Genomic DNA, 24,462 nt, shown 5'->3' with positions numbered 1-24,462 from the left:
AATAGCTGGAATCACCACTCATCATACTCTGCCAGGGCAAAATGAAAGGAAAACATGACGGTCATCTTTTCAGGCTGAGATTAACAGTGTGTGGATGCACCTCATATTACTCCTCCACTCTTACACAACAAGCCAGCATCCACTCTGCCTCTCAAACCCACGTTAATGTTCATCTCTCATACCATACAGCCATGTGTTGCTAACAGTAGGTGTACTTTCTGCACATCTAAATGTCAGATGGATTTCAAAAACTGCAGTTCTGTGTGTGTGTTTGTGTGTATGTGATGATATGTAAATTGAACTGTACTTTTATGGTACACTCACTAAAAGTCTGTTTCAATAAGCACTTGAAATACATCTCTGCAAATGTAAATATAAAATGTCAAGTAGGATTTGGAATAGACACTGCATGTGAAATCAGCATGTAAGGCATGGAACATTTTCTAAAGGAGGAACGCTGTTAACGGAACCCTGCAGAGTTTTCTTGTAAACAACCACAGTTATATTTATTTTGTTCCTTACGAGATTGCACTGTGAATTCAAAAGGCTTAAGAAGAATAGTTAAATTAATTCTATATGCAAACCTCATTCTTTGAATCTGTGCTACCATAAATGTTCAGTCTTGACCTCTCTGAAGAACAGCATGCTGAGGAGCTTTCAAAATCTTTGCCTCGCAGTCTTCAGTGAATTAAATACTTTTTTAACATTAGCAGCTCTACAAAGCATTGTACAATACAATTCTCATTCACCTCTCCACACACTAGTGGTTGCTATGAAGGGTGCCATGCTAGTGTAGTAGCTCTTGATAGCCATCCATCCATCCATCCATCTATCCATCTAGCCATTTATCCAGAAAATGAATCGATGGATGTAAAAGATTATAGACAGACTTTATTTTTAAGCTACTATAAGCTGGAGTATTCACTGTGGCACTGAGAGCAGGAGAGCTATTATGGCAAAGCAGTCATTTAGAATTTTACTAAAGGGATGGGAAAGTTGTCATTTCTTTAGGTGTATTCAAATTCATTCATATATTGAAATATGTTGAAAAAGTTAACTAATGTATGATTACATTACAAGAGGTCCTAACCTTTTAGTTGTGTGCTATTGCAGAAGAGGCCTCAGTGAGATGAAATGTAAATAAGAGTGCCAATCAATCCTGAAACAGAAGCTTGCAGCTGCTGTCAAAAGTTTACATTGTTAGTGCTACTCTCTTCAAACCATACCATCTTGTAAATCTTGCCTTTCACTCTTGCTGCTATCCTGTCACAAATTACCTCTGACAATCATCTGCACCCACTCCATCCTGCCTACATTCTCTTCTTAACCTCTTGCACTGTCCATTGTTTTAGATGGTTGACCCCAGGTATTTAAACTCATCTACTTTCACCCTCTGTACTCCTTGCATTTTCATCTTTTGACCTGTCTCCCTCTCACTGACAAATATGTAAGAAACTTTCATTGCTTTACTCTCCAGAGTATACTTCCACTCATACAGGTGCTCTTCCACTTGCTCCCTACTCTACGCAAAGGGCCTCAGAGGTGATCCTTTTGTAATCCCACCCTCATTCTCGACCCATCTGACACTCCTACTGCAAACCTTACCACTGTCTCATTGTCCTTGTTCATGCCCGCACTTACCTCACATACATTCTTTGCTACTTGTGACGTCCTCACGTAGCACCACAGTTCCTCTCATGGTAACTGTGTTACTACCTGGAAGTTACATTTATTCTTCTTATATACATTCAAAATCATCACCAAGTTAAGGAGATTTTATTTTACATTCCCATGGCATGCAGAATTATAGGCCTGAGTGATGTACATAACATTTTAAAAATAGAGAAAAGGAAGCACAAAAAAGCTAAACCTTTAAAGCATCCTATGGGGTTATTAAAAAAACAGCACTGAGGTTGTATACACTGATTTTTAATGAAAACAACGCAGCAGCATAATCAATATCATAGCTCTCCACTTCGTGAATGCTGACTTGTTACAAATATTCTGCATTGTTATCTGTGCTAGTGGGAGGTCAATGTAAAAAACAAATACAGTTAGTGGTTTAATCCTTGTTACAGCCTAGTCAAGCTCTGTTGTAAAGCATCGTAACTATGATTTCACTCGGAGAACAGCACCACTCCTCCACCACGTGCGTCCTCCACACTCATCCTCCTCCATTCCTCACACCTCCCCCTGCAGCCAGCTGCTCTCAGGCTCCTCAGTTCTCCTTCACTAGTCAGTCAGACCTCAAAGGAATATGAAACACCAACCAGGCAGGAGAAACACACAACTGAGGTGACTGATTGAAATTCACAGTGTGAGTGGCTCCAGTCTTTTGCATGCTGTTTTTGGCTGCTTAGTTCTCAAGCTTGTTGTGAGGGAAGACTGTGACTAGCAGATGTATCACTGTGCATCGATACTGAAAAGGTCCTCTTGGGGTCCTCAGAAGTGGGCGAGCTCTGATTGTTTGGTAACAGCGTGTCGATGGTGGGAAGGGTTTTATTGACTCATGGATGATCCATTAGAGATCATCAGAAGAGCTTAGACTATATTTTAGATGATGGTTGCAAGTTTTAAAGGATTCCCTTTATTGGCTTTTTAAGGCAGCCTTGTAAATGAATTCCTATTAAAACGTTGCCCCTGACTGAGTTACCAGTCAGTGAACAGAGTTTATGTCTGCACTCAGTATGGAGGAAACTCCAGACATATGACTTACCAGTGATTATTTGAGGACTGTCTCAGTAGGAAGTAAAATAAAATGGCTTTCATAGAAGTTTTGTTGAAAGAAAAGAATTAAGCCAAGAGGGCTATTTTGAAACTGTTGAGGCCTGAATGGAACAAAAATGTAATAGATGCAGAAAATAAATAGCCAAAGATACCTGAAAAAGGCAAAGCCATCTAAAGGCTTCATTTCAGATGGCTTTGCATTTACCCTATCTCTTTATAATTCTCTTAAAGGTAATAGTTAGTTATTAATTAACCCTTTAAGACCTACCATAGAACCAAGTTCGCCAGAGCTTATATTATATTTTTACATGCTGTGGAGCCATTTTTGGGAGCATTTCAAGTTGCTATACATCAATACAACCATTATAGCCCAAACTTTAATAATATGTCTGCATTAGGTGCATAGTAATTACATAAATTGCAAAAAAGTGCAATAAACTACAAAAAAATTGAAAATCGTTTTTGTTTTTTTAACATATATTTCTAGTTAGAGAAATTTAAGAGGCTTATCCCTCAAAACTGTAAATACAAAAAAGTTACACAAACTAGTTTCCCACCACAGGAAATTTATTTTGAGTGTCTTCATAGTTTTATTTTTGAAATACACCAATTTTTATATACTGCAGGAAAAACGAAAATAAATATTATAGTGCAAATTTGCAAAATAACAGCATATGCATCAAAATAAACTATTTCCAGCAGTGCAATATGAGTCTTAAGCATCCCAGAAACGACACAGAAAGTCATAAAGTCAAACATAACTTTTTAAAACACATAACAAGTAAAACACAAGCTCATAAGGCCCCGATCGTAAAAAACTACATTTCCGCAAAATGACGTCACTTCCGGTTTCGGGCAGGTCATGCGGTCATGTGATAGTTCGCGCTGATGGACATAGGAAGTGTTACAAACAGCTGATCGGATCGGCGAAGCGTGTTTCTGGAATATCATGTTTTTGTTGCTGCAAGTGATTTTTATGCAGTTTTTGCAAAGCTATATGTGGAAGGAAACTGTGACCTAGGACAAGCTGATGGCATAAGATGTAAGTACAACTCCTCCAGTTTCATATGCAAAAAAAATTATTGCGCTAGCTTACTTGGTTGCAGAGCTACCGGGATTTAAAAATAGTTACGCAAAACAGAGCGTGCCCGCTCCGATCGGCTGTAAAGGGTTAATTACTAAAACTTAGATATTGCCAAAAGTACTTGCTCATGTGCCATCGCGTATATGAACTCAAGTGGTATCTCATTCTTAACCCACAGTGTTTAATATGATGTCAGCACTATTTGCAGCTATAATAGCTTCAACTGTTTTGGGAAGGATTTCCACAAGGTTTAGTAGTATGTTTTGGGGAATCTTTGACCATTCTTCTGGCAGCGTATTTGTGACATCAGACACTGATGTTGGATGAGACGGCTTGGTTCACAATCTCTGCTCCAGTTCATCCAAAAGGTGTCCTTTCAGGCTGATGTCAGGACTCTGAGCAGGCCAGACAAGTTTTCCCACACTACTCATCCAGATTTTTATGGACCATGCTTTGTGCACCAGTGCACAAAGTTGGGAGCGAGAAATTGTCTGCTGACTCTGCTCCATGAGCTGACTCTGCTCCATGATTTTACACGCCTACCACTTTGTGTCTGAGTGGCTGTTGTTCCCAATGACTTCCATGTTTTATAATATACCATATTTTTCGCACTATAAGGCGCATTTAAAATCTAATTTTCTCAAAAACTTGACAGTGCGCCTTATGTATGAATTCTGGTTGTGCTTACTGACTGTGGACCGATTTTATGTGGTACACGGTGCCCCAAAATCTGTCAAAAAATGTTTCAGTCTGACTTTGGTAAGCTATGAAGCCGCACTGCTTGATGGATTGCCGGAGCATTACGGCTGCCGTAGTCAGCAGCCTTGCAGAGTAATCTGGGTCCAAAACTCCGTCCACTTCAGGTTCCAAAGTCAAACGAACACTGCGCCATCACTGAGAGATAAAAACTGTCTAAATTCTTTCATCTTTAATAAAATGATCAGCGTTGCTGCTTTACCAGGTGTAACAATTAAGTTTAACATCCAGGCATCCATGGAAACAGAATTTATTAAATTTAACAGAGTTAGAAGTTAGCAAGAAGTTAGCTCGCTAGTTTCCATCTAAACATGATATAGCATGTTCTGACTGAGAGATTTCTGAAAAAATCATAACGTACAGCTCTGCTATCACTTCCAACATAAATGAAGACAGAAAACTAAACAGCAGTGATGTTTGTAGGGTTACTGAAGTTGGGCTAGCTGGTTTATAATGATGTGCTACCTGATCACTAGCGACACAGCTATGTTAGAATAACATAAACACAGTGAAGCTGGAGGATGAACGCTAACTTTTTTCCACTTGATAAAAGTTTACGCGAAGGTTCCTGATGGCTAGGGACAAATGCAATCGCATGGAGGATGCTGTAAACGGACCAGACTTCAGTCAGGAGAACAACTGAGATAATTCATCCACAATACGAGGTTAGTTATTAATCATTAATCATTAGTCATTAATATACTGCAACAACATGGGGGTAGAGCCGCTGGAGAGAATTCAGCATTAATGAATCAGTGGTATGGAAGAGGAAGCAAGTAAATGAGTTGAGTAAAGTTTGACTTATCTGACTTTGTTTTGCTTAATGAGCTTATAATCTGGTGCGCCTTATGTATGACAACAGACCCGTTTATCGACAGTGCGCCTTATGGTCTGAAAAATATGGTAACAGTCGACTGCGGAATATTTAGAAGCATGGGAATTTCAGGACTTGTAGATCTTTATTGATTTATCAAACTATATCAGACTCCTTTCTCAAAGTTTTACTCTTCCAGAGTAAATAGACATGGACATTTCTCACCTGTCATTGAGAACTGAGGTAAAAAGTGGCCTTCTACAGATGGTAAAAACTCTGGGGAAGATCTGGATCTATTTCAGTAGTAGTAGAAACATGTCAGCTACTGCTGTTGTGGGGTGCAGTCTAAATTCAATGTTTCTGATCATTCCTGCCTGACTAAACCATGATTGTCTTAAGGCAGCCACTGTCGCTGGGATTATTTACTTGAATTGGGAGGAGTCAGAAAATAGAAGTAATTTGGTTGGAATCTGCAATCTACTGTAGTGGTGAAATTTCACACATTGTAACTTATAAAAAGGTGAGCATTGACCTATCTATGCTATAGATTTGGTTTAGCCTCATGCTAAATATGCTAATTTAGCATCTTGCCCAATTTAACCTTAAAAAAAACAACTTTTTTGTCTTTTTTCTGTATATGTTCTAATGTGATGAGATGTATAAACACAAGGATATAGGAAGACATAGACCACTGTCTTTCACCACATAAAAGTCTTCAGCAAGTGCGATACACACACAAAATTACTTTTTACTTTGTGTGACATATTTTCTGCTAGTGAGATTGTCTTGACACTCTGACACCTTGTGCGATAGATTTGTTACTTCTGTCAGAGATTTTCATTTATTTATATTTTTTCTTATTGGCACAAAGAGCTCTCTAATATATACACCATGTGTATATATTAGTTGTGCCTTCTGACGTTAAATTGATTAAATTGATTGTAATATTTTGTATTTTACTGATTATAATACTATTTGCAGCGATTAGAACCAGACTTTACCATTACCTGATTGGAAGTGGGATGTGTATGTACTCTAAAAGCCGATTAGGAAAGCTATGGCATTGCCACCCACTGTCTTGGTGGTAATTTGCACCTGCATTCAATACTGAAATTAATAAATATCATGTGGCTCAGAAGGCACTTTTCCAAACGCCATCATTACATTCGAGATGGAGGACATCTCAAATTCGTACAAGATGTACCCAGAAAGTGAGAACATTATTATCCACTGGTTTGATTTGGAGATGATTTGAAATCTAGAGAATGTCTTTATGTTCAAGGACATATTTTTTCCAATTGAAGCTAAGCACTTCTAAGCTAAGCACTGAGCATCATTTGCATATTAGTACAATGTGCAAAGGCAACAACTGAGGGCATGATTCTTAATGGCAATATACTGATATCTATGGTGAGTGGGGTTAGCGTGAGAGTGGGTAATGTCCAGTTTCATGAACAGTACTGTTTAGCAGTTGAAAACTGATCAAATTCTTATGACTGGATTTGGACTATACATTTCTAGCAGAGGAAATTAAGAATAGAATTAAAGAAAGAATACGGGTTCCATGTCATGTTGCTGTTGCTGCTCATTTTTAAATGTGTTTCGTATTGTATGTAAGTGCAGTATAAAATCAATGGGGAATGTACAGTGCAAAGTACACAACTGCAAAGATTTTTTCTCATTCCTTAAGATCCCTTATTTACCAGCCATACAACTCTGCTGTGTCACCTTAGTGGCTAACATGACAGAGCATTAGCTGGATGTGATTTTAAACTAATCCTTCATGTCTTTTGCATCCTTATGGCTAAATGATGATGCATCAGGGTGAAGTTTAGCATTTCTTAATCTTTTTTTTATATGTGCGTGTATCTGTGAGTGTGTGTGTGTATGTGCACTCTGTCTGAGTCTGGTGTGTGTAAGCATTCTAATCATGCAGCCTACTGTTATGGCTGATCATATAGAAAAATCAATACCAAAACTTAGAAATCTGTGATTTTATACAGGAGGGGAAATCATTTGATTCCATGGTGAATTTGTATGTTTGGTTACTTAAAACTGAACAGTCTGTAATTTTTTTATGGTCGTTTCATTTAAATGGAGGGAGAAAGAATATCAACCAAAAATCTGAAAGAAACACATTACATAAAAGTTGTGAATTGATTTTTGTCCCATCTTTCTCCCCTCACCCCCAACTGGTCAGACTCGGAGTCTGGTTCTGCTGAAGGTTTCTTCCTGTTAAAATTAGTTTTTCATTCCCAATTTACCAAGTGCTTGCTCACAGGTCGTTGTCTGACTGTTGGGTTTTTTACTGGATTATTGTAGCTTACAATATAATGAGCCTTGAGGTGACTGATTTGACACTTGATCAGTTGATACCAAAGAGTTGATTTTGGTTTCATCTGACGAACGCACTTTCTCCCAGGCATTCTATGAATTGTTTAGATGTTCACTGGCAAACTTAAAATGAGCCTGTACATGTGCCATCTTGAGTAGGGGGACCTTGAGGCAGTTGCAAGATTTCATTACAACGTATGTGTGTTACCAATGGTGTTCTTATTGACTATGGTATACTTTAAACACATCAGGAGAAATCAGAAGTATTTGTAATTGATTCCTTGATTGATCAATTGTAATCCCAATCAGCGGGAGCCAGCATTCTGGCTGGGTTAAAACAAATTCATGGTTTTAACCCGAAGGTCAATCTGAAAAAACATTAAAATGGCTACAACTGTTACTCTGATCAAGTCTGACAACTATCAACTATAACAGAAGTTATAGATTGGAGACTTTTGTGATTCATATACATGTATATGTCGTAGTATTTGTATTTGTAGTATTTGTATTAGTATTAAACTCGTCGTCTGGCATACATGGAAGTAAGGAGAAAAGAGAAGGCCAGTTTTACTGGATGTAAAATTCCTTTAAACTGTGCTTTTTTACCATGTGACTAAAATGCACCTTGCCCTTAAGTGGTTAACTGGTGATTGGACAGGTGTTAAGAGGTTAAAGTCTTAAATCTTGATTAAAAAATAAATATGAAACTTCTGCACAGAAACAATTCTTCTGTATTACGACTTTGGTCAGGGGAAGTTGGCTGCAGTCCAATTTAATTATTTCTTTACAGTAAAACTTTTATTTTAAGCAGCAAAATTAACTTCAACCTCTTCTAACTTCCATGGCTTTATAACCGTCTTTAACCCTGTTCCACACAGATAATAGCTTGTGTTTTTCAGGCGTCCCCCCGCGACACTTTGGTTTTTCTCACAACAGACAGTGACATGCTCCTTCCGGGCTAGTCCACTGGAACCTGCTTGTCCACCCGTCCTTCCACCAGCTTTATGTAGATCAATATTTGAGTAGCTGCAACAGAGGTGTGTTTGTGGAGCTCCCTATCTCTGTGGGGCAGCCTGTTATAGTGTCAGGTTTGGAGGATGGGAGTTCAGGGTGTGTGTAAGCCCAGGATGACCTGACAGCTTAGATATTTAATAACTGTTTTAACCTGGCCTTCCAGTGGCTGTGCTGCAGAGTTATGAATATGGCTGCACTTTCAACCTTACACCCCAGCGGGGCTTGAAAGGAAAAAACATGAAAGAACAGAGAGGATTTGGCTTTTACACTCTTCACCTCTATCATAGTGCTGGTAATAGTCAGTCTCCCCACTGGTCAAATGTAATCTCAACCCACACATACCTGAGGGTAAGGTTGCTCAAAGTCCCAGAAGAGTTAGTCAAAAGGGTTAGCTTTTATTTTTTATATAATGTTGTAATTTATTTTTTGGGGAAAACAAGTTTTCTTCTGCCTCAAGAATATCTTCCTTTAAATACTTTGTTTAGGTATTTAAAGTCACAATTTTCAAAGCTGGCAGCAGGAGCATCCATCCATCCATAGCTTGGGCTACTCCAAGACGAGGATGTATCTGCAATAAGATATATTATTCAGTATTTACTGTTTGATTTATAAGAGACTAAATATGGTGAACCATAATCTTATCTGATAAACGTGTGTTGTGATTCGTATTTGGCAAAGGTATTTAAAATAAAATCCTTCTTAACAACCATCAAATTGGTGTAGTAGCACTTTCAAAATCAAATATAGATTTATAGACACACACACACATTTTCTGGTTATATATTATTATAGTAATACAGTATTGGCATATCTAATATCTTCTCAGTCTTTAGTAAATGTACTCTCTTTTTGCTTTCACACCATGTTTTTTTTCCCAGGCACTCCACTCAGCAGCAAACCAACAAAGTCATCACCAGCACAAGCCAACTCATCAAACAGCTCTCTGATATAATCAGTGGCTCTTCACGGGTATTTTATGCTCCCTTTCCTCCCTCACTGAATATTAGTTTGAAGAATAAACAGTAGATTAAACAACATTTGAGCTAATTGAATCTAATTCTGTTTTGTTGCACAGCAAGACCGTCTGCGACTGACCAGACTAAAGACTGAGCTCTCTGAGTCTGTGCAGCGATATGGGGATCTCCAGAAGGTATTTGCATGATGAATGCACTCCTTTGACACCTGAAATTGATGCTATGGTCATTTAGTTTTACTGAAAAGAGAACTAAAGAGATGCTGTTCCACAGATGCAAAGTCACATTTGTGCTACTTGTTGTGAGAGTCCTTGACCCTGTCTCCTCATATGCTCCTCTTTCAGAAAATTGCGGAACGCTCAAGGGCCCTGCTCCCCCCAGCACAGAAAGACAAGAAGAAGGTGAGCTGATATGGAGAGCAAAATCCTCCTTTTGTTTCACTGTCATTCGTAACAAAGTAGGATGATGAGATGGCATTTCTCCGCTCAGCTGCATTCTCACAAGGGCTCCTTTGAAGCTCAGTCTGGTCTCTTCCACTCTGTTATAATACAGTGGACTCCATTCATCACATCCCGCTCTTGTGTGCTGTGAAATTTCTTTCATCTGATTCTAATTTTGTCACCGGTGACAGTTTATTTTCACCATGTGGCCCAGCGAGAGCCAAGAGATGGGAGCTTGTGTTGAAGATATTAAAGTAACTCCTCATAGCCTTCCCGTGCACAGTTCCTTATCCCTGATTACTGAAACCAGACCATATGAAGTTAAATGTATTGAATATTCTTTGTACATGAGATGTGCACAAGTAATAAAACAGCAAATTTATCAAGGTGAATTTACGCATGTGCTTAAGGTTTGGTTCAGCACTTGCTGTAGAAACACTATTACCAAGCATAAAATATAAATATTCAACCCAAACGGTGGTGTTTTAAAGGGGACCTGTTATAATCATTTTAGATGCTGGATGCTCAGATTTATCTAAGAAACCTCCCCAGACAGAAACTCTTTGTTCGCCCTTCAGACTTCGTATCACAAACGAGGGCAAAGCGAAGAGCTCAACTGTGATTTGTACCAGTTTTAACCTTCAAATATGTGATCGTCCCCTCCCCTTCCAGTTATGCCAGTTTTAGAAATCCTTCCTAATGTTTTCTCACATGTGAAGGCTGGTGAATCAAAACAGCCCATTAAAATATTCATACAAGTAAAACTACTAACATGTTAAACATTATGTACTAATGCCGAAACCTGTTTATTCAGGTTAAAAACCTACTTGTCATGTGAGAAGTTATTAATAAAATATTTGTCAGATGTCCTCTCGTTTCTTATGGTAGTTTATTGTGCGTTATGTGTGTTATTAGCTCTCAGCTTGTTAACTGACATGAGGGGAATACTACATTGGAAGCTCAACACAGCCAAGCTTTATTTGCATTAACTGGATTGACAAAACCTAAAACCCCAGTCAGAGGTAACAGGTATCATGACAGCGTTGATCAATTTTCATGGTTAAGTCAGGCTTTGTGCTTCAGACTCTGTTCACACCCAAAGGTGCGGATCACGTGCCATATGACTCTTCTTCTGCATACAAAGATGCCTATAAGTACTCCTGACATAATGCACAACAGTGATAAAAAGCTATGAAGAACATTAGAAAAATAACAGTAAATGTAACACACTGGCATCACAGGCTTAAAGGACTTACCAGGGTGTACACTACTTCTCGGCCCAGCAGCTGGACTTGTTTCCAGCCCCTCTGTGACCATGACTTGGAAAAGCAAAGAAAATAAAATTCAACATTGCTGAAAAAAAAACACACAAGTATTTAATGCTGCAGAAAATCATTAATTTGGGGATTTAGTGCGAAGAACAGAAAATAAATATTTAAATTCCAGTTAATTATTTAAACACTGAGTTATTTCTAAGGTGACAGCCACACATTAGAGCTGTGACACCTTAAACTGGATGCATTTAAACAGTAATGCATACCATGCCATACGCTGATAAAGGAGATGTGGAAATCAGTTTATTTTGTCACCGATCAAAGTGAAATTCATTTTATTGGTTGAAGAGGTATTCTTGGTATGTGTTCTGTATTCTGTCAACTGCAGCAGTATAAAACAGACTTTGAACCAAGTTTAAAAACATTTTTACCTTTTCTGCATCATCAGTGGAGTTCATGTGGATTCAATGTGATGCGGTTTGCACTGCTGTCACTTTACAGCTGGACGTGACATTAGTAAGGTAACAACACATTAATACAAGAGAAAATCTCTACTGCACCTAAAACATGTAAATAAAGAATCAGTCGAAAATCTTTTAGCCAATTTCAAACCAAAAGTCAAGTTTTCAGCATACGTTACCATGGTGATTTAGCGAGGTAATAAGAGAGAAATGTTTGTGGCCCAAAACACTCTGACTTTGTACTTGACGTAGCACACTTAACCCATTAATCTTTCTTCATTGTACAACCCTCAATACTGCAAGGGAGATGGTTGGATCAACATTCAAAATAAGGAAAGCAACGTTTCTTTTTGAAATCTATCTTTGATCTAAAAATATCATCAAATCAGATCCATTCTTTCTCTGGACAATATATCCAACAGTTTTTAGAGAGAATAAAATTTCTATATTTTTTGTGTACTTTGCTAAGTTAGCTGGCTGATGTTATTGTTTGGGTTCTAGACATATTTGAGTTTCTTTTTAGGTTTTACTGGTATTCTAGTGTTGACCCTGAGATAGGCTGGCGACCTATTCAGGGTGTACCTCACCCCTCATAATATAGAATGAAAAAGACAGCTGCAAAAATAATCTTTTACACTAAGTGGATAAAGTATAGTGTACAATTGATTGCATGCTCAATCATCCAGGTAAGACACTTGAATGAGTAACTAAACATTTCTCCTACTGAAAACGGTACATCTAGATGAACAGAATCAACGTTTTGGGAGCTTAGTTCTTGGGACATTCATTTCTGATATAGCCTAGCATTAGCATTTAGCTTCTTGTAATTCCATTTTATAAAAGTACAAGCTTCAAATTTTACAAACTTGTACAATTTTGTAATATTAGTGTGAACATTATCTTGTAAAGTAAGTTAAAAAAAATATTTTGTTGTGAATATGTTTCTACTGCTGTAAATTGTTTGGGTAATTGGGGAGAAACTACAATGACATGTAGGTGTATCACGTATAGTTAAGAGGAAGCAGCTCTCTTTCTCACTCAATATCCACCAGGGTGTTTGAAGGTCTCAAACATGCTTTTCTGTTAAGCTGAAAGGAGAATGACTTGCAGTTTGAACTGGTTGAACAGTATTCTGCAAAGAACCATTGTTACTACACACACCCTCTAAAAAGCCATCTTATTTTTTTGCCCAAACAGAGAGATGACTCATGTGTATTAATGTTTTATGCCTCCCTGAAGGCCTATAACTAAGGTCTATTATTCTGCAAGCTTTAGAGATAAAGGGCTATGGAGGCGGCAAACTGTATAATACATTACACAACTTAAACTACATTCAATGCATAGCAGGAAGCTCTCTAATCAGTCCATATATTATGGAAGAATCAACTGGTCAAATATCATTTTATGTAACCACAACAACAATATTCTGACTTCTCTGCTGTACATGAAGTAGAAGACGTTAGTAGACAGGAAGTGATGAGAGGTACCCTGACGTTTGGAACGTCATCCTTATACATGCAGAAAATCACTTTTCAAACCAATGCAGACTGTTTCCCACACACATCTTCAAATGAACATCATCATAGATGACCGGAATCAACAGCAGGGAGCTGTGTGAACGTTTCTACCAGTGTGTGAACTTGTGCAATAATGTGTCAGAATGATTGTCTTGAGAGTCCCTTTCCATCCATGTAATGTACTAATATATTCTGGGGTGTTATGTATGTATGTATGTGGAGGAGTGAACACCCAGAGTGTGCTAAGGAATGGTGAGTCACAACATGGCCAGTAGACAGAGTGCTGTGACTAAGCCTGAGTTAGTTCCTGTGCTCTGACCCACACTGGTCCCTCTACCATGAATTAGCTGTGCACTCAACCACACAAAGGTGAAACACATTAGCAATGCAAAAGAGTAAGCAGACCTCGCTCCGTGTCTCTCCTCTTCCCTTATGCTTTTGCTTGCACATGAAACAAAATGTGTGCATGTACCACATGTAGCCTCAACATTCACGATCTCCACTAACACACAGTATATACTGATAATGGCTACACCACATGCTCGTAACAGAAATGTTAACAAATTTGTACCAAAGCAAATTCATGTTTTTAACCAGAAGGTCAATTGGGAAAAAAAAACATTAAAATGGCTACAACTGTTACTCTGATCAAGTCTGACAACTATCAACTATAACAGAAGTTATAGTAGAAGATTGGAGACTTTTGTGATTTATATACATATATATATATGTCATAGTATTTGTATTTGTAGTATTTGTAGTAGTATTAAAGTCCTTAGTCAATAGACCTCTCTGCATTGTTATTAATCTCTGTCTCTCTTCCACAGCATGTCTTTAACCTGTCTCCCTTCTCTCACCCCAACCAGTCGCAGCAGATGGCCCCGCCCCTCCCTGAGCCTGGTTCTGTGGGAGGTTTCTTCCTGTTAAAAGGGAGTTTTTCCTTCCCACTGTCGCCAAAGTTGGGATTTTCTCTGTATGTATTAGTGTAGGGTCTGCCTTACAATATAAAGCGCCCTGAAGCGACTGATGTTGTGATTTGGCGTTATATAAATAAAATAAAATTGAATTAAATAAACCTTTGACACAAAAAACTGCTTATACAGTTTCTGTGATGTACACAAAGAGCAAAATACAGAAAAAATCTGCACTGATGCACTTGTAGCTGCTGATTTAAGAACAGGAAAACTAGGGAGCCAAATGTACAGCTGGAGGTTTGCTAAAAGAAATTGATTTAATGGTTAGCTTAAAGTAGGTTATATAATAAATAGGTACATAAACGTAACATTAATTAATCAATTTTATTTGTCAGTGCATTTATATTTATATAGCACTAAATCACAATAACAATCACTTTAATGTGTTTTATATTGTTATACTGTACTGCCATAATAGAGAGAAAACCATAGCAATCTCCTTTCCCTCTATGAGCAAGCACTTGCTGAAAGTGGGAAGAAAATCTCCCTTTTAACAGGAAGAAACCTCCAGCCGAACCAGGTTCAAGAAGAGCAGCTTTCTGCTGAAAGTGGTTGGGGCCGATAGTGGGTAATAATGTTTAGCTAAATATAATTAATTTTTGCTTACAAAATATCAAATGAAATAATAATTTTGAAGCAATAAGATCATTTAGCGAAAAGTGAATGAAGCCAAGACAAGATAAATTGAAATTACATTATAATAATAGAAATGCAAAAAAATTGTTAATGGTGCTAATTACACATTTGAAATGTGTAAAATGCTTAGTCAAAAATATATTTTCACTGCTGTTGTTATATTTTATTCGGACACATATCACTAAAAAAACCCATCAAGCTCAGAGTTGGATTGTCCATGAATTTTAAGATGAGAGATAAAAGACAGCAGTAACTGGTAGTTGCTGTGATAATAAGTTGCTGCTACTTAATCAACAACCCGAGCACTTGTATTCCCAGGCAACAGACAAAGTAACTGCTCACTGTCTGAATTTTTGCTGTTACTGCTATACCTTTTAAATCTAATAAAAGAAAATGTCTTTGCTCTCACAGAGTCCTCAGACTCCATCCAGTGAGCAGATAGAGGAGGGTCCACTGTTTGGAGCAGGCTCAGAGGGAGGAAGTCAGGCTTTCCTGTCTGAGATCAGTGAGGAGGACGTGGAGGTGCTCCGTCAGAGAGAGGAGGCCTTGCTTCAGATTGAGGTAAGAACAGTGACATATAATCAGCTCAGCTGAATTCATCAGACACAGAGCTCATATATTTCTCCTACTCAAACACCTACTAGAACAATTCCAATCAGCTGATGGTCAATGAACAGCTCCACAGAAGCTGCTGGAGATTAGAAGCCTTACTTAACTATGACTGCACCACACGCCATCAAAAAAGAAAAGAAAAATGGTGTGCGCAGTTTCCACAGTCAGTATAGGTTGTGCTTGTAATCACCACAGATGTGGTCCTGTGTACACATATGGACACTACTGTAGCCATCGTCTATTGCACCTTTCAGCAACTTTTTGCAGGCTGCCTGATTGTAAAGAGCTGTTTGTTGCACCGAAACTCTGCATTTTGTTGAGCTTATGAAACCCAGCTCAGCAGATCTGCACTGACACTCAGCTCCCCAGGTTTCTAAAATATTATACAGCAGTGGAGAAAAATACAGGAAACCAATATATGTAGTAGGAGAGGTTATTTGTTCTTAAAGCAGAGCTCATTTAGAGTGTTTTAAATTAACTGGTGTAATATAAGCTTACTAATGCTTTGGCTCGAGTCAAAAGAAAATAGTGTGGTCATATTTCTCGGTATTGTGTACATACATTGTAAAAATAAATAATCCAAACCAAAAATAAATTAGTTTTACTAATGAGCATTGTGTGCAGTGTGTGTATCATTTCCTGATAGATATTATCTGATTAATCTGTGCTAGTGAACTTTACTGTTGTCCAGAAGTGAGCATCAGTGAGACAGTCTGTTGCACTGATTCACTGATGCTCTTTCATTACAACCAGCACACACTGCTGTGTATTTGGATTTATTCTCACATATGCCCTCACTGCAAATAGTCCCTTATAAATCCATTCTCCTGTGTTGTATGAGCTCCCCTTGTTTTAGGAAGTGCCTCGGCCTTATTTAAAAAAATGAAAGTAATTGCCAATATAATAGAAGCAATAATGAGTCACTGTAGTGTCCAGTAATAGTCCTTTCACTTTCCGTGGTCAAGATTATCCACCAAATGCCAGACTACCCACGTCCGTGATGAAATGGAAACAGGTATCTGAACAAAACTTGATCCAATTCCAAAACATTAATTTTACCTTCTCAATTGAAGAACAAACTGAAGGCAGAGAGAACCACAAACACGCAGCAACTGAAGGGAGTAAACACAGAATTTAAGTATTCCATGTTTTTTTATCTTCAAATAATTTTCACGCTGCTATTAAAAATAATCCATGTATATAAAATTGTTTATACATACAGTTTGAGCCTCTGAAAATGGGGTACAGTGTATTGAAATGACTGTAATTGAAAAGTTTTGTTAAACCCACTGAATTAAAGCTGAAAGTCTGCAATCACATCAATCATATCTTAGCTGTTTGCACACTACCAGAGTGGATTTTAAATCAGAGGTAAAAAGTGTCCAGGAACGTATGAAACTAATAGTAAGCCTCTTTACTTATACTCCTAGGATTACTAAACTTCTTGCACCGCAATGACAACTCATTTCCGTGTGCTGAAGTTATATGCAGTAAAAATAAAATATGCTGGCCATTTACTTTTAAAACAACCACATACCTGAAATACCACAGCTGAAGAAAACACTCTAAAAAAAACGATGAAGAAAAACAAATTAGGCATTTGTTTTCTTCAAATACTGCCTCCCAGGAGGCCAACACATGCCAAGTTAGTAACTAGAAACTCAAACAGGCTTCGTCTTCGTCTCCCACCTCCAAAAGCTTATTAGTATTTTGTCACAGTACCCCCATGCTTCTGCAGGATATTGAATGCTGCCCAATTACTAAGGTGCTTATAGCCTTGTTTGTTCCCTTACCTAGGTAAAATGTGTATGGAATCATAATGCTTCTCAGCTAAAAAAAGTCAGCCACTCTGTTGCCAACACCCTTATCAATAATTGGGAAGATGCCCTTTCATTTGGGTGCTTATCCTGATTGCCAGTATTAGGTTAAGTGAAACTAGATAACAGAATGACACACTGGCTATGTTGAACTCACGTCATGGTAAAAGCCTCAGGTTGAGTGTTCAGTGCATTTTCAAAAAGGTATAGGGACTCAGAACATGCTCTTCAAAATTAGGGCAAATATCATCCTTGTTAGCTGCCAAATGCCACTGCTATGTTTGGCATCTCAAAATATGTCAATAAGCAGGTTAATCAGGGTGGTGCCCACTGTGGTTTTAGGCGCCTTCTTGGTGGAACCCAGGTTAAATCAATCAGGCTAAGACTATCGTTAAAAAAGACTTGAAAATTAACAAAGAGATTGAAAATGATAGCAACAGACAATGGCCCTAATCCAGGAAGCACCTCACAAATCTGGTTTTCTGTTCAAAAACGCAAGTGAACTTCCACTCTGAGTCAGTTACCATGGTAACAGACTGTGAACTAAACCTGCTCACTGGCAGGTTTTCTTCAACAAACTCTGAGTTTTTCTCTGACTCCTCCCCTAATGCTGCCCGTGAAACAGCTGAGTGCCACTCGATAGACTGTGGGAGGCAGCTGAGGGGTACCTGCAGGCCACGTACAACATATATAGTGCAGGAGGAATGCTGCTGATTTCAACTGAGGATATAGTCAAGCGTTACAAGGAATTCTTTGAGGACCTCTTCAATCCCACTGACATGTCGTCTGTAGAGGAAGCAGATTCTTTAAACATTAAAGGGTTACCATCCCAAAGCCTAATACGGGAGACAGGGAAATCACTGCAGTTTTTCAGCACATCAAAGTGAAGTTAATTTTGATTGAACAGGTATTCTTGGTATTTTTACTGTATTCTAGTCGCTAGCCTAATAGTATGTTGAATATGAATATGAATATTCTTTATTGTCATTGTCACAAGTACAATGAAATTGAAAGATGTCTCCGGTCAGTGCAACATCACGAAAGATAAATACTTAAAAACTATAATAGATAGGATATAAAAGATAGAAATACATATAAAATACAGTATTCTCATACGGTAAATACACCCACGCAATCCAGGCCTAAGGCCCCATACAGACACTCAACATACGACCTAGTTGATATATCACTCAAACAATCAATCACTCAGTCAATTTGTTAGCGCATCCAACAAAACATGTCTAAAAGCATTCCAACATCAGGGGCACAAATGACAACAGGGGCAATGAGAGTCATCTACTTTTAGTAGCATTAAGACATGATATTGCAATTGGGTAGAAACTGTGTTTGAGTCTGTTAGTCCTTGTGTATGTTGTTCTATACCGTTTACCTGAAGGCAGCAGTTCGAACATGGAGTGACCAGGGTGTGAGGTGTCCTTTATGATGTTATGGGCTCTTTTGAGGCAGCGGGAACTGTGTAGGTCTTTCAGTTTGAGGAGAGGGCAGCCGATTGTCCTTTGGGCAGCATTGATTACTCCCTGGAGTGCTTTCCTCTGAGCCACTGTGCAGCTAGCGTACCATATGCCTATGCAGTACGTTAGTATGCTTTCGATGGAGGCTCTGTAAAAAGACACCAGCAGTCTCTGTGTGATGTTGTTCTTCCTAAGCACTCTCAGAAAGTACAGTCTCTGTTGTGTCTTTTTCAGTAGCTCAGAGGTATTCACACTCCAGGATAGGTTTCCCTCTATGCTGACTCCCAGGAAGCGGAAGTCTGCCACCCTCTCCACATAGTTGTCGCTGATGATTAGTGGTTGGATTTCTGTCTTGTGTCTTCTGTAGTCAATTATGAGTTCTTTGGTCTTTTTCGTGTTTAGGAGAAGGTTGTTATCCTTGCACCATGAAGACAGCCGCTCCACCTCATCTCTGTAGGCAGACTCATCTCCCCCAGATATGAGCCCCACCACAGTAGTGTCATCTGCGAACTTTACTATGGTGTTGCTCTGGTGGGCGGGGGCGCAGTCGTGTGTATAAAGCGAGTAGAGCAGTGGACTAAGCACGCAGCCCTGTGGCGACCCAGTGCTTAGATTTAGGGCTGGAGATGTGTAACATCCCACTCTCACTCTCTGTCTGCGGTCGGTGAGGAAACTGTTGATCCACTTACAGGTGCTGTGAGGAAGCCCTAGGTCTTTTAGCTTGGCGTCCAGTTTGTATGGAAGAATGGTGTTAAATGCCGAGCTATAATCCACAAAGAGCATACGCACATAGCTTCCTTGCCTCTCCAGATGTGTTAGTGCTACATTGAGTGCTGTTGCTATGGCGTCCTCTGTCGATCGGTTTGCTCTATAGGCAAACTGGTGTGGGTCAAGGCTGCTGGGTAGCGCTGCTGTGATGTGGTAACGCACAAGTTTCTCAAAGCACTTCATCACCACCGGGGTTAGTGCCACTGGTCTATAGTCATTTAGGCTAGAGATGTGAGGTTTCTTGGGCAAGGGTATTATGGTGGAGGTCTTGAGGCAGGGTGGGACGCTTGACTGTTCAAGGGATTGGTTAAAAATCCTGGTGAAAATATAGGCAAGCTGGTCTGCGCAGTCTCTCAGCACATGTCCTGGTACACCATCTGGGCCGGCTGCCTTCCTCGGGTTAACAGCCCGCAGGGTGCGCCTCACTTCATGCTCCTCCAGAGTGATGATGGTACTGCTGCTGTGGGCTGTATGGTGTAGCTGTTCCTCTGAGGCATAGGGTGCAGTGACCTCAAAGCGTGTGAAGAAGATGTTCAGCTCCTCCGCCAGTGCTGGATCACCTTCAGCCATACCTGATTTGGACTTGTAGTTTGTCAGCTGCTGGACACCCTGCCACACCAGCCGGCTGTTCTTACTCTCCAGGTGGTTCTCGATCTTCTTCCTATAGTCCGCCTTGGACTTCTTAATGCCTTTTTTCAGGTTGGCTCTAGCCCTGCTGTAGCTCTCCCTGCTTCCGGACCTGAAGGCGCTGTTCCTCTCTTTTAACAGCTGCTGGACTTCCCGGGTCATCCATGGCTTTTGGTTGGTGTAAACCCGGATCTGCTTGTCTACTGTGACAGTGTCTATACAGTGTTTGATGTAACAGAGGACACTGTTTGTGAACATTTCCAGGTCTTGATGTTGGAAAATATTCCAGTTGGTTCTGTCAAAGCAGTCCTGTAGCTGTTGAGAAGCGCCCTCTGGCCATGTTGTTACAGTTTTAGTGATGGTCGACGCAGTTTTCCTGATTGGGGCATATGCAGGAATTAGGAGCAAGGATAAATGGTCAGATTGGCCCAGATGTGGTAAGGGTCTTGCCCTGTAGCCCTTCTTGATGTTGGATTAGACTTTATCTAAGGTGTTAGCCCCTCTCGTGGTACACTTCACATGCTGGTGGAAATTTGGGATAGCTGTTTTTAAATCCACCTGATTAAAATCACCCGCTATAATGTGCACTGCGTCAGGGTATTTATTGAGTTTATTGTTGATGTTCGTGTGCAAAAGCGCTAGTGCCACGTTAGTATTTGCATCTGGCGGTATGTAAACAGTTGTTATTACCACAACAGTGAACTCCCGTGGAAGATAGATGGGCCTGCATTTGACAGTCAGATATTCTATGTCCGGAGAACAGTGACGGTCTATGATCACTGTATTAGTACACCAGCTGTTATTCACGTATATGCAGATTCCCCCTCCTTTTCTCTTACCGGAATTGTTTGTTCTATCCTGGTGCTGTGCAGTGTAGCCTAATAGCTCAATGGCAGAGTCCGGGATGGACTGATGCAGCCAGGACTCAGTGATCAGAAGAATACATGAGTTTTTGATGTGATTGTCCGTTGTTATTTGTAACCTTAGTTCGTCCATCTTGTTCGCCAAGGATCTGACATTCGAGAGATATAAACTCGGGAGCGGTGGTCTAAAAGGCTTCCTCCTTAGCCTGGTTAGCACGCCAGCCCGGCAGCCTCGCTTCCTCCTTCTCTCTCGTCGCCGTCTGCGTCTCCCTCCCGCCGGAATAGTAATCCAAGGAGCGCCCGGTCTCCTCGCTACTTCCTCTGGTATTTTGTGTGAGTGGATAAATGCCATGGTCACGCTCACACGGTAACTCACTCCGATCTTAAGAAGATCATGTCTGCTGAAGATGTTATTCGCTTGACTGATCGCGCACAAAACAGAACATAAAACGTACAAAGGTAACAAAACACCGCACCGACCAGTGGTACATCGAGCTGCTGCAACTGTGTGCGCCGCCATCTGTTCAACTGCTACACTGTGTTAATATATACAAAGCCTCACTATTTGGATGATTGACCACTGTAACCACTTAACATCGACCAGATGTTTTGGGAGACAAATCCATGCCTAATCCAGACCTTCCCAATGTGTGCCCCCCCCCACACACACACACACACACAAAGAGTGGGCACAAAGCCATGGCAGGGGGGGCGCGGTATGAAAAAGAAGAAAACAAAACGCTTGGACACTGCTAGCACGGGGCGCCCACAGAAACCCAAAGCAGGAGATGAAGCGTCGCTGAATATGTTTCCAAACCAACTTCATTCTAAGCTAAAGACGAGAAAATCTGGTGAAGCAAATCTTCCCTTTGGCTTCACCTGCACAAGTGCCGAGGTAGGACTCCCTGCAGGATTGGTTTTCTCTGCGTCAGGAGCAGCGCTGGGCTCTTCAAATCACGGACAAACAGGATCCCACATTCTTGATTTTTAGTTCACAAACACTTATTGTAATGACTAACTGCTCCTGACATTTTGGAGATGTTTGCTCTTTATACAGTAAAGTTACAGCAGGATGCAAATAATATCAGGCTGATCCTGCCACGATTTGTTCCCCCGGTTCAAATCACAGACAAACAGGATCCTACAGCTGTTTATGTTTTTAAACCCATTTTGCACAGAGAGGCATTTTTTGAAAAATGTATTGATAGCAATGTTGAATATTGTAATGGGCTAAGTTTCCATTCAGCTTAAACACTCCCAAAAAAATCTCCAGGACGCAGACGGTTGAACTCCAGGAGTTTTTACTGGGCACTTTTGTGAAACTGTAAACACAATACAATGAAATATATGAAATGTATTATAGATGCAATAAGCTCAAAGCATCTGGCTAGTTATTACAGCTTGACAGCCTAGCCGCACAGCTTATATGAGACACAATAAAGCCAACCGAATAACAGACAACAGTTCAAAACGCTTCACCGCTTAATTGTACAAAATGAATTATACTCACAGACTATGCCTTAGCGGAGGGAAAAGGATTAAACCTGTAACGGTGGAGCTGGCGACTGCGTGAGCCCACACACCAATATCCAGAGCCACACGGTAAATTTACTTCCTGACTCCCAGCGTGCACTGCTCTCATGTTGTCATGGTTACGAAAATACACAAGTCGCTCTAAGCTGCGATAACGAGATAAAAAGAACACATAAGAACACATTTCTGGAGGCATAACAAATATTATTACACAGAAAAAAGTTTGGGAACCACTGGCCTAATCCATATACAGCTGAGACAAGTGTTGGGTATTATTTTAGTTAAATATTCAGATTCTCAGAAACTAGATCAGGGCTGCCCAATCCCAGTCCTCGAGAGCTACTATCCTGCAGCTTTTAGATGCATCCCTACTCCAACACAGCTGAATCAAATGGTTTGATTACCTCTTCAGCATGCCATCGTGTTTGGCAAAGGCCTGATAACAAGCCATTCATTTGATTCGGGTGTGTGGGAACAAGGATGCATCTAAAAGCTGCAGGACGGTAGCTGTCGAGGACCGGGATTGGGCACCCCTGAACTAGATTATACATTTCAAATAAACTCTTGTGAATTCAGAATTTTTTTCTTTGTTCTTTTCTTAAAAGCTTTTCTATTTAGATATTCCAAACAGGTGAGAGCCTAAAAAAAGGGATGGATAGCAACCAAACCTAAATCCTAATCCTAAATTTGATAGGTGATGATATTTAGCAACCACAGTTCAATGTTCGTCTTAACTTAACCACACTAAGACTTATGATGTTGCTTTCTGGTCCTGAATAGGAATGGGAATCAAGGACTGGTTCTTGTTGAGAACCGGTTCCCAGCAGTTTGATGCCCTGGAATTGTTAGTCGCCATGCCTTATTGGCTCCACTTGAACTTGCATTACCATCAGCTGGTTTCAGGTCATGTGTCAGAAGAGTAAAACAGTGATATGGTCTGCACTAGGGATATGGACAGTACTTTAACTTTTTGGATTTTTACAAGAGTGAGATGGTAAAGCTGAGTCAATGCTGACCCAGTCTGATCATCAACAGGTAAAAAAGGCAGCGATGAACAGTCAGGCTCTCAGCAGTCATGCTGCAGCCTTCATTTCTAAAGTAGAACCACTGTGATGATCGCTTTGAAGTCTCTGTTTTGGTTTTCATCTTTGCCTTGTGCTGTCAGCTTTGTGTTCGTACTGAAATACTAAGAGAAAGATCACATGTGTGTTGTCATTAGGATAGGGTTTTCTGTTGGTGTCTGGGAGTGGTAGTTATGAGACAATATGTTTCGTATGTAACGTAACGAGTAGCGTAAAGAATTGCTTTCCCTGGCAAGTAAGTAAGTAACGTATGGCATTACTTTTAAGTAACCTTTTCTTTGTAATATGTGTAATACTCTATTTCTTTGTGTAATGAGTACAACACTGATCATAGCTTGAATGGATGGGGCGATCGTGGCTCAAAGAGTTGGCAGTTCGTCTTGTAACCGTAAGGTTGCCGGCTCGAGCCCCGGCTCGGACAGTCTCGGTCGTTGTGTCCTTGGGCAAGACACGTCACCTAGTGCCTACTGGTGAGGGGCCGATGGCGCGATATGGCAGCCTCTCTTCAGTCAGTCTGCCCCAGGGCAGCTGTGGCTACAACTGTAGCTGCCTCCACCAGTGTGTGAATGTGAGAGTGAATGAATAGTGGAATTGTACAGCGCTTTGAGGGCCCCGAAAAGCGCTATATAAATGCAATCCATTGTTGTTGTTATTATTATTAAAAGGGGGGGGAGGGGATACCT

The 24,462-nt window shown here is 40.0% G+C and overlaps 1 protein-coding gene across 4 annotated transcripts in view; it reads left to right on the top strand.

The window, feature by feature from the left end:
- Positions 1-24,462, top strand: part of tsnare1 (T-SNARE Domain Containing 1) — a 314,760-nt gene that overhangs the window by 141,284 nt on the left and 149,014 nt on the right. For all 4 annotated transcript variants that reach the window (XM_085290554.1, XM_085290558.1, XM_085290555.1 and 1 more), the window contains exons 5-8: positions 9,608-9,698; positions 9,805-9,879; positions 10,048-10,104; positions 15,417-15,566. In XM_085290554.1, coding sequence (XP_085146680.1) covers positions 9,608-9,698; positions 9,805-9,879; positions 10,048-10,104; positions 15,417-15,566 — 373 coding nt within the window. The remainder of the gene's footprint in view (positions 1-9,607; positions 9,699-9,804; positions 9,880-10,047; positions 10,105-15,416; positions 15,567-24,462) is intronic.

Source organism: Mchenga conophoros, linkage group LG11 (assembly GCF_057382185.1).
Source record: "Mchenga conophoros isolate Kocher_MC1m ecotype Shallow Benthic linkage group LG11, M_conophoros_male_GT1.1, whole genome shotgun sequence".
Lineage (NCBI taxonomy): Eukaryota > Metazoa > Chordata > Actinopteri > Cichliformes > Cichlidae > Mchenga > Mchenga conophoros.
This window is presented reverse-complemented; position numbering and strand designations above follow the sequence as displayed.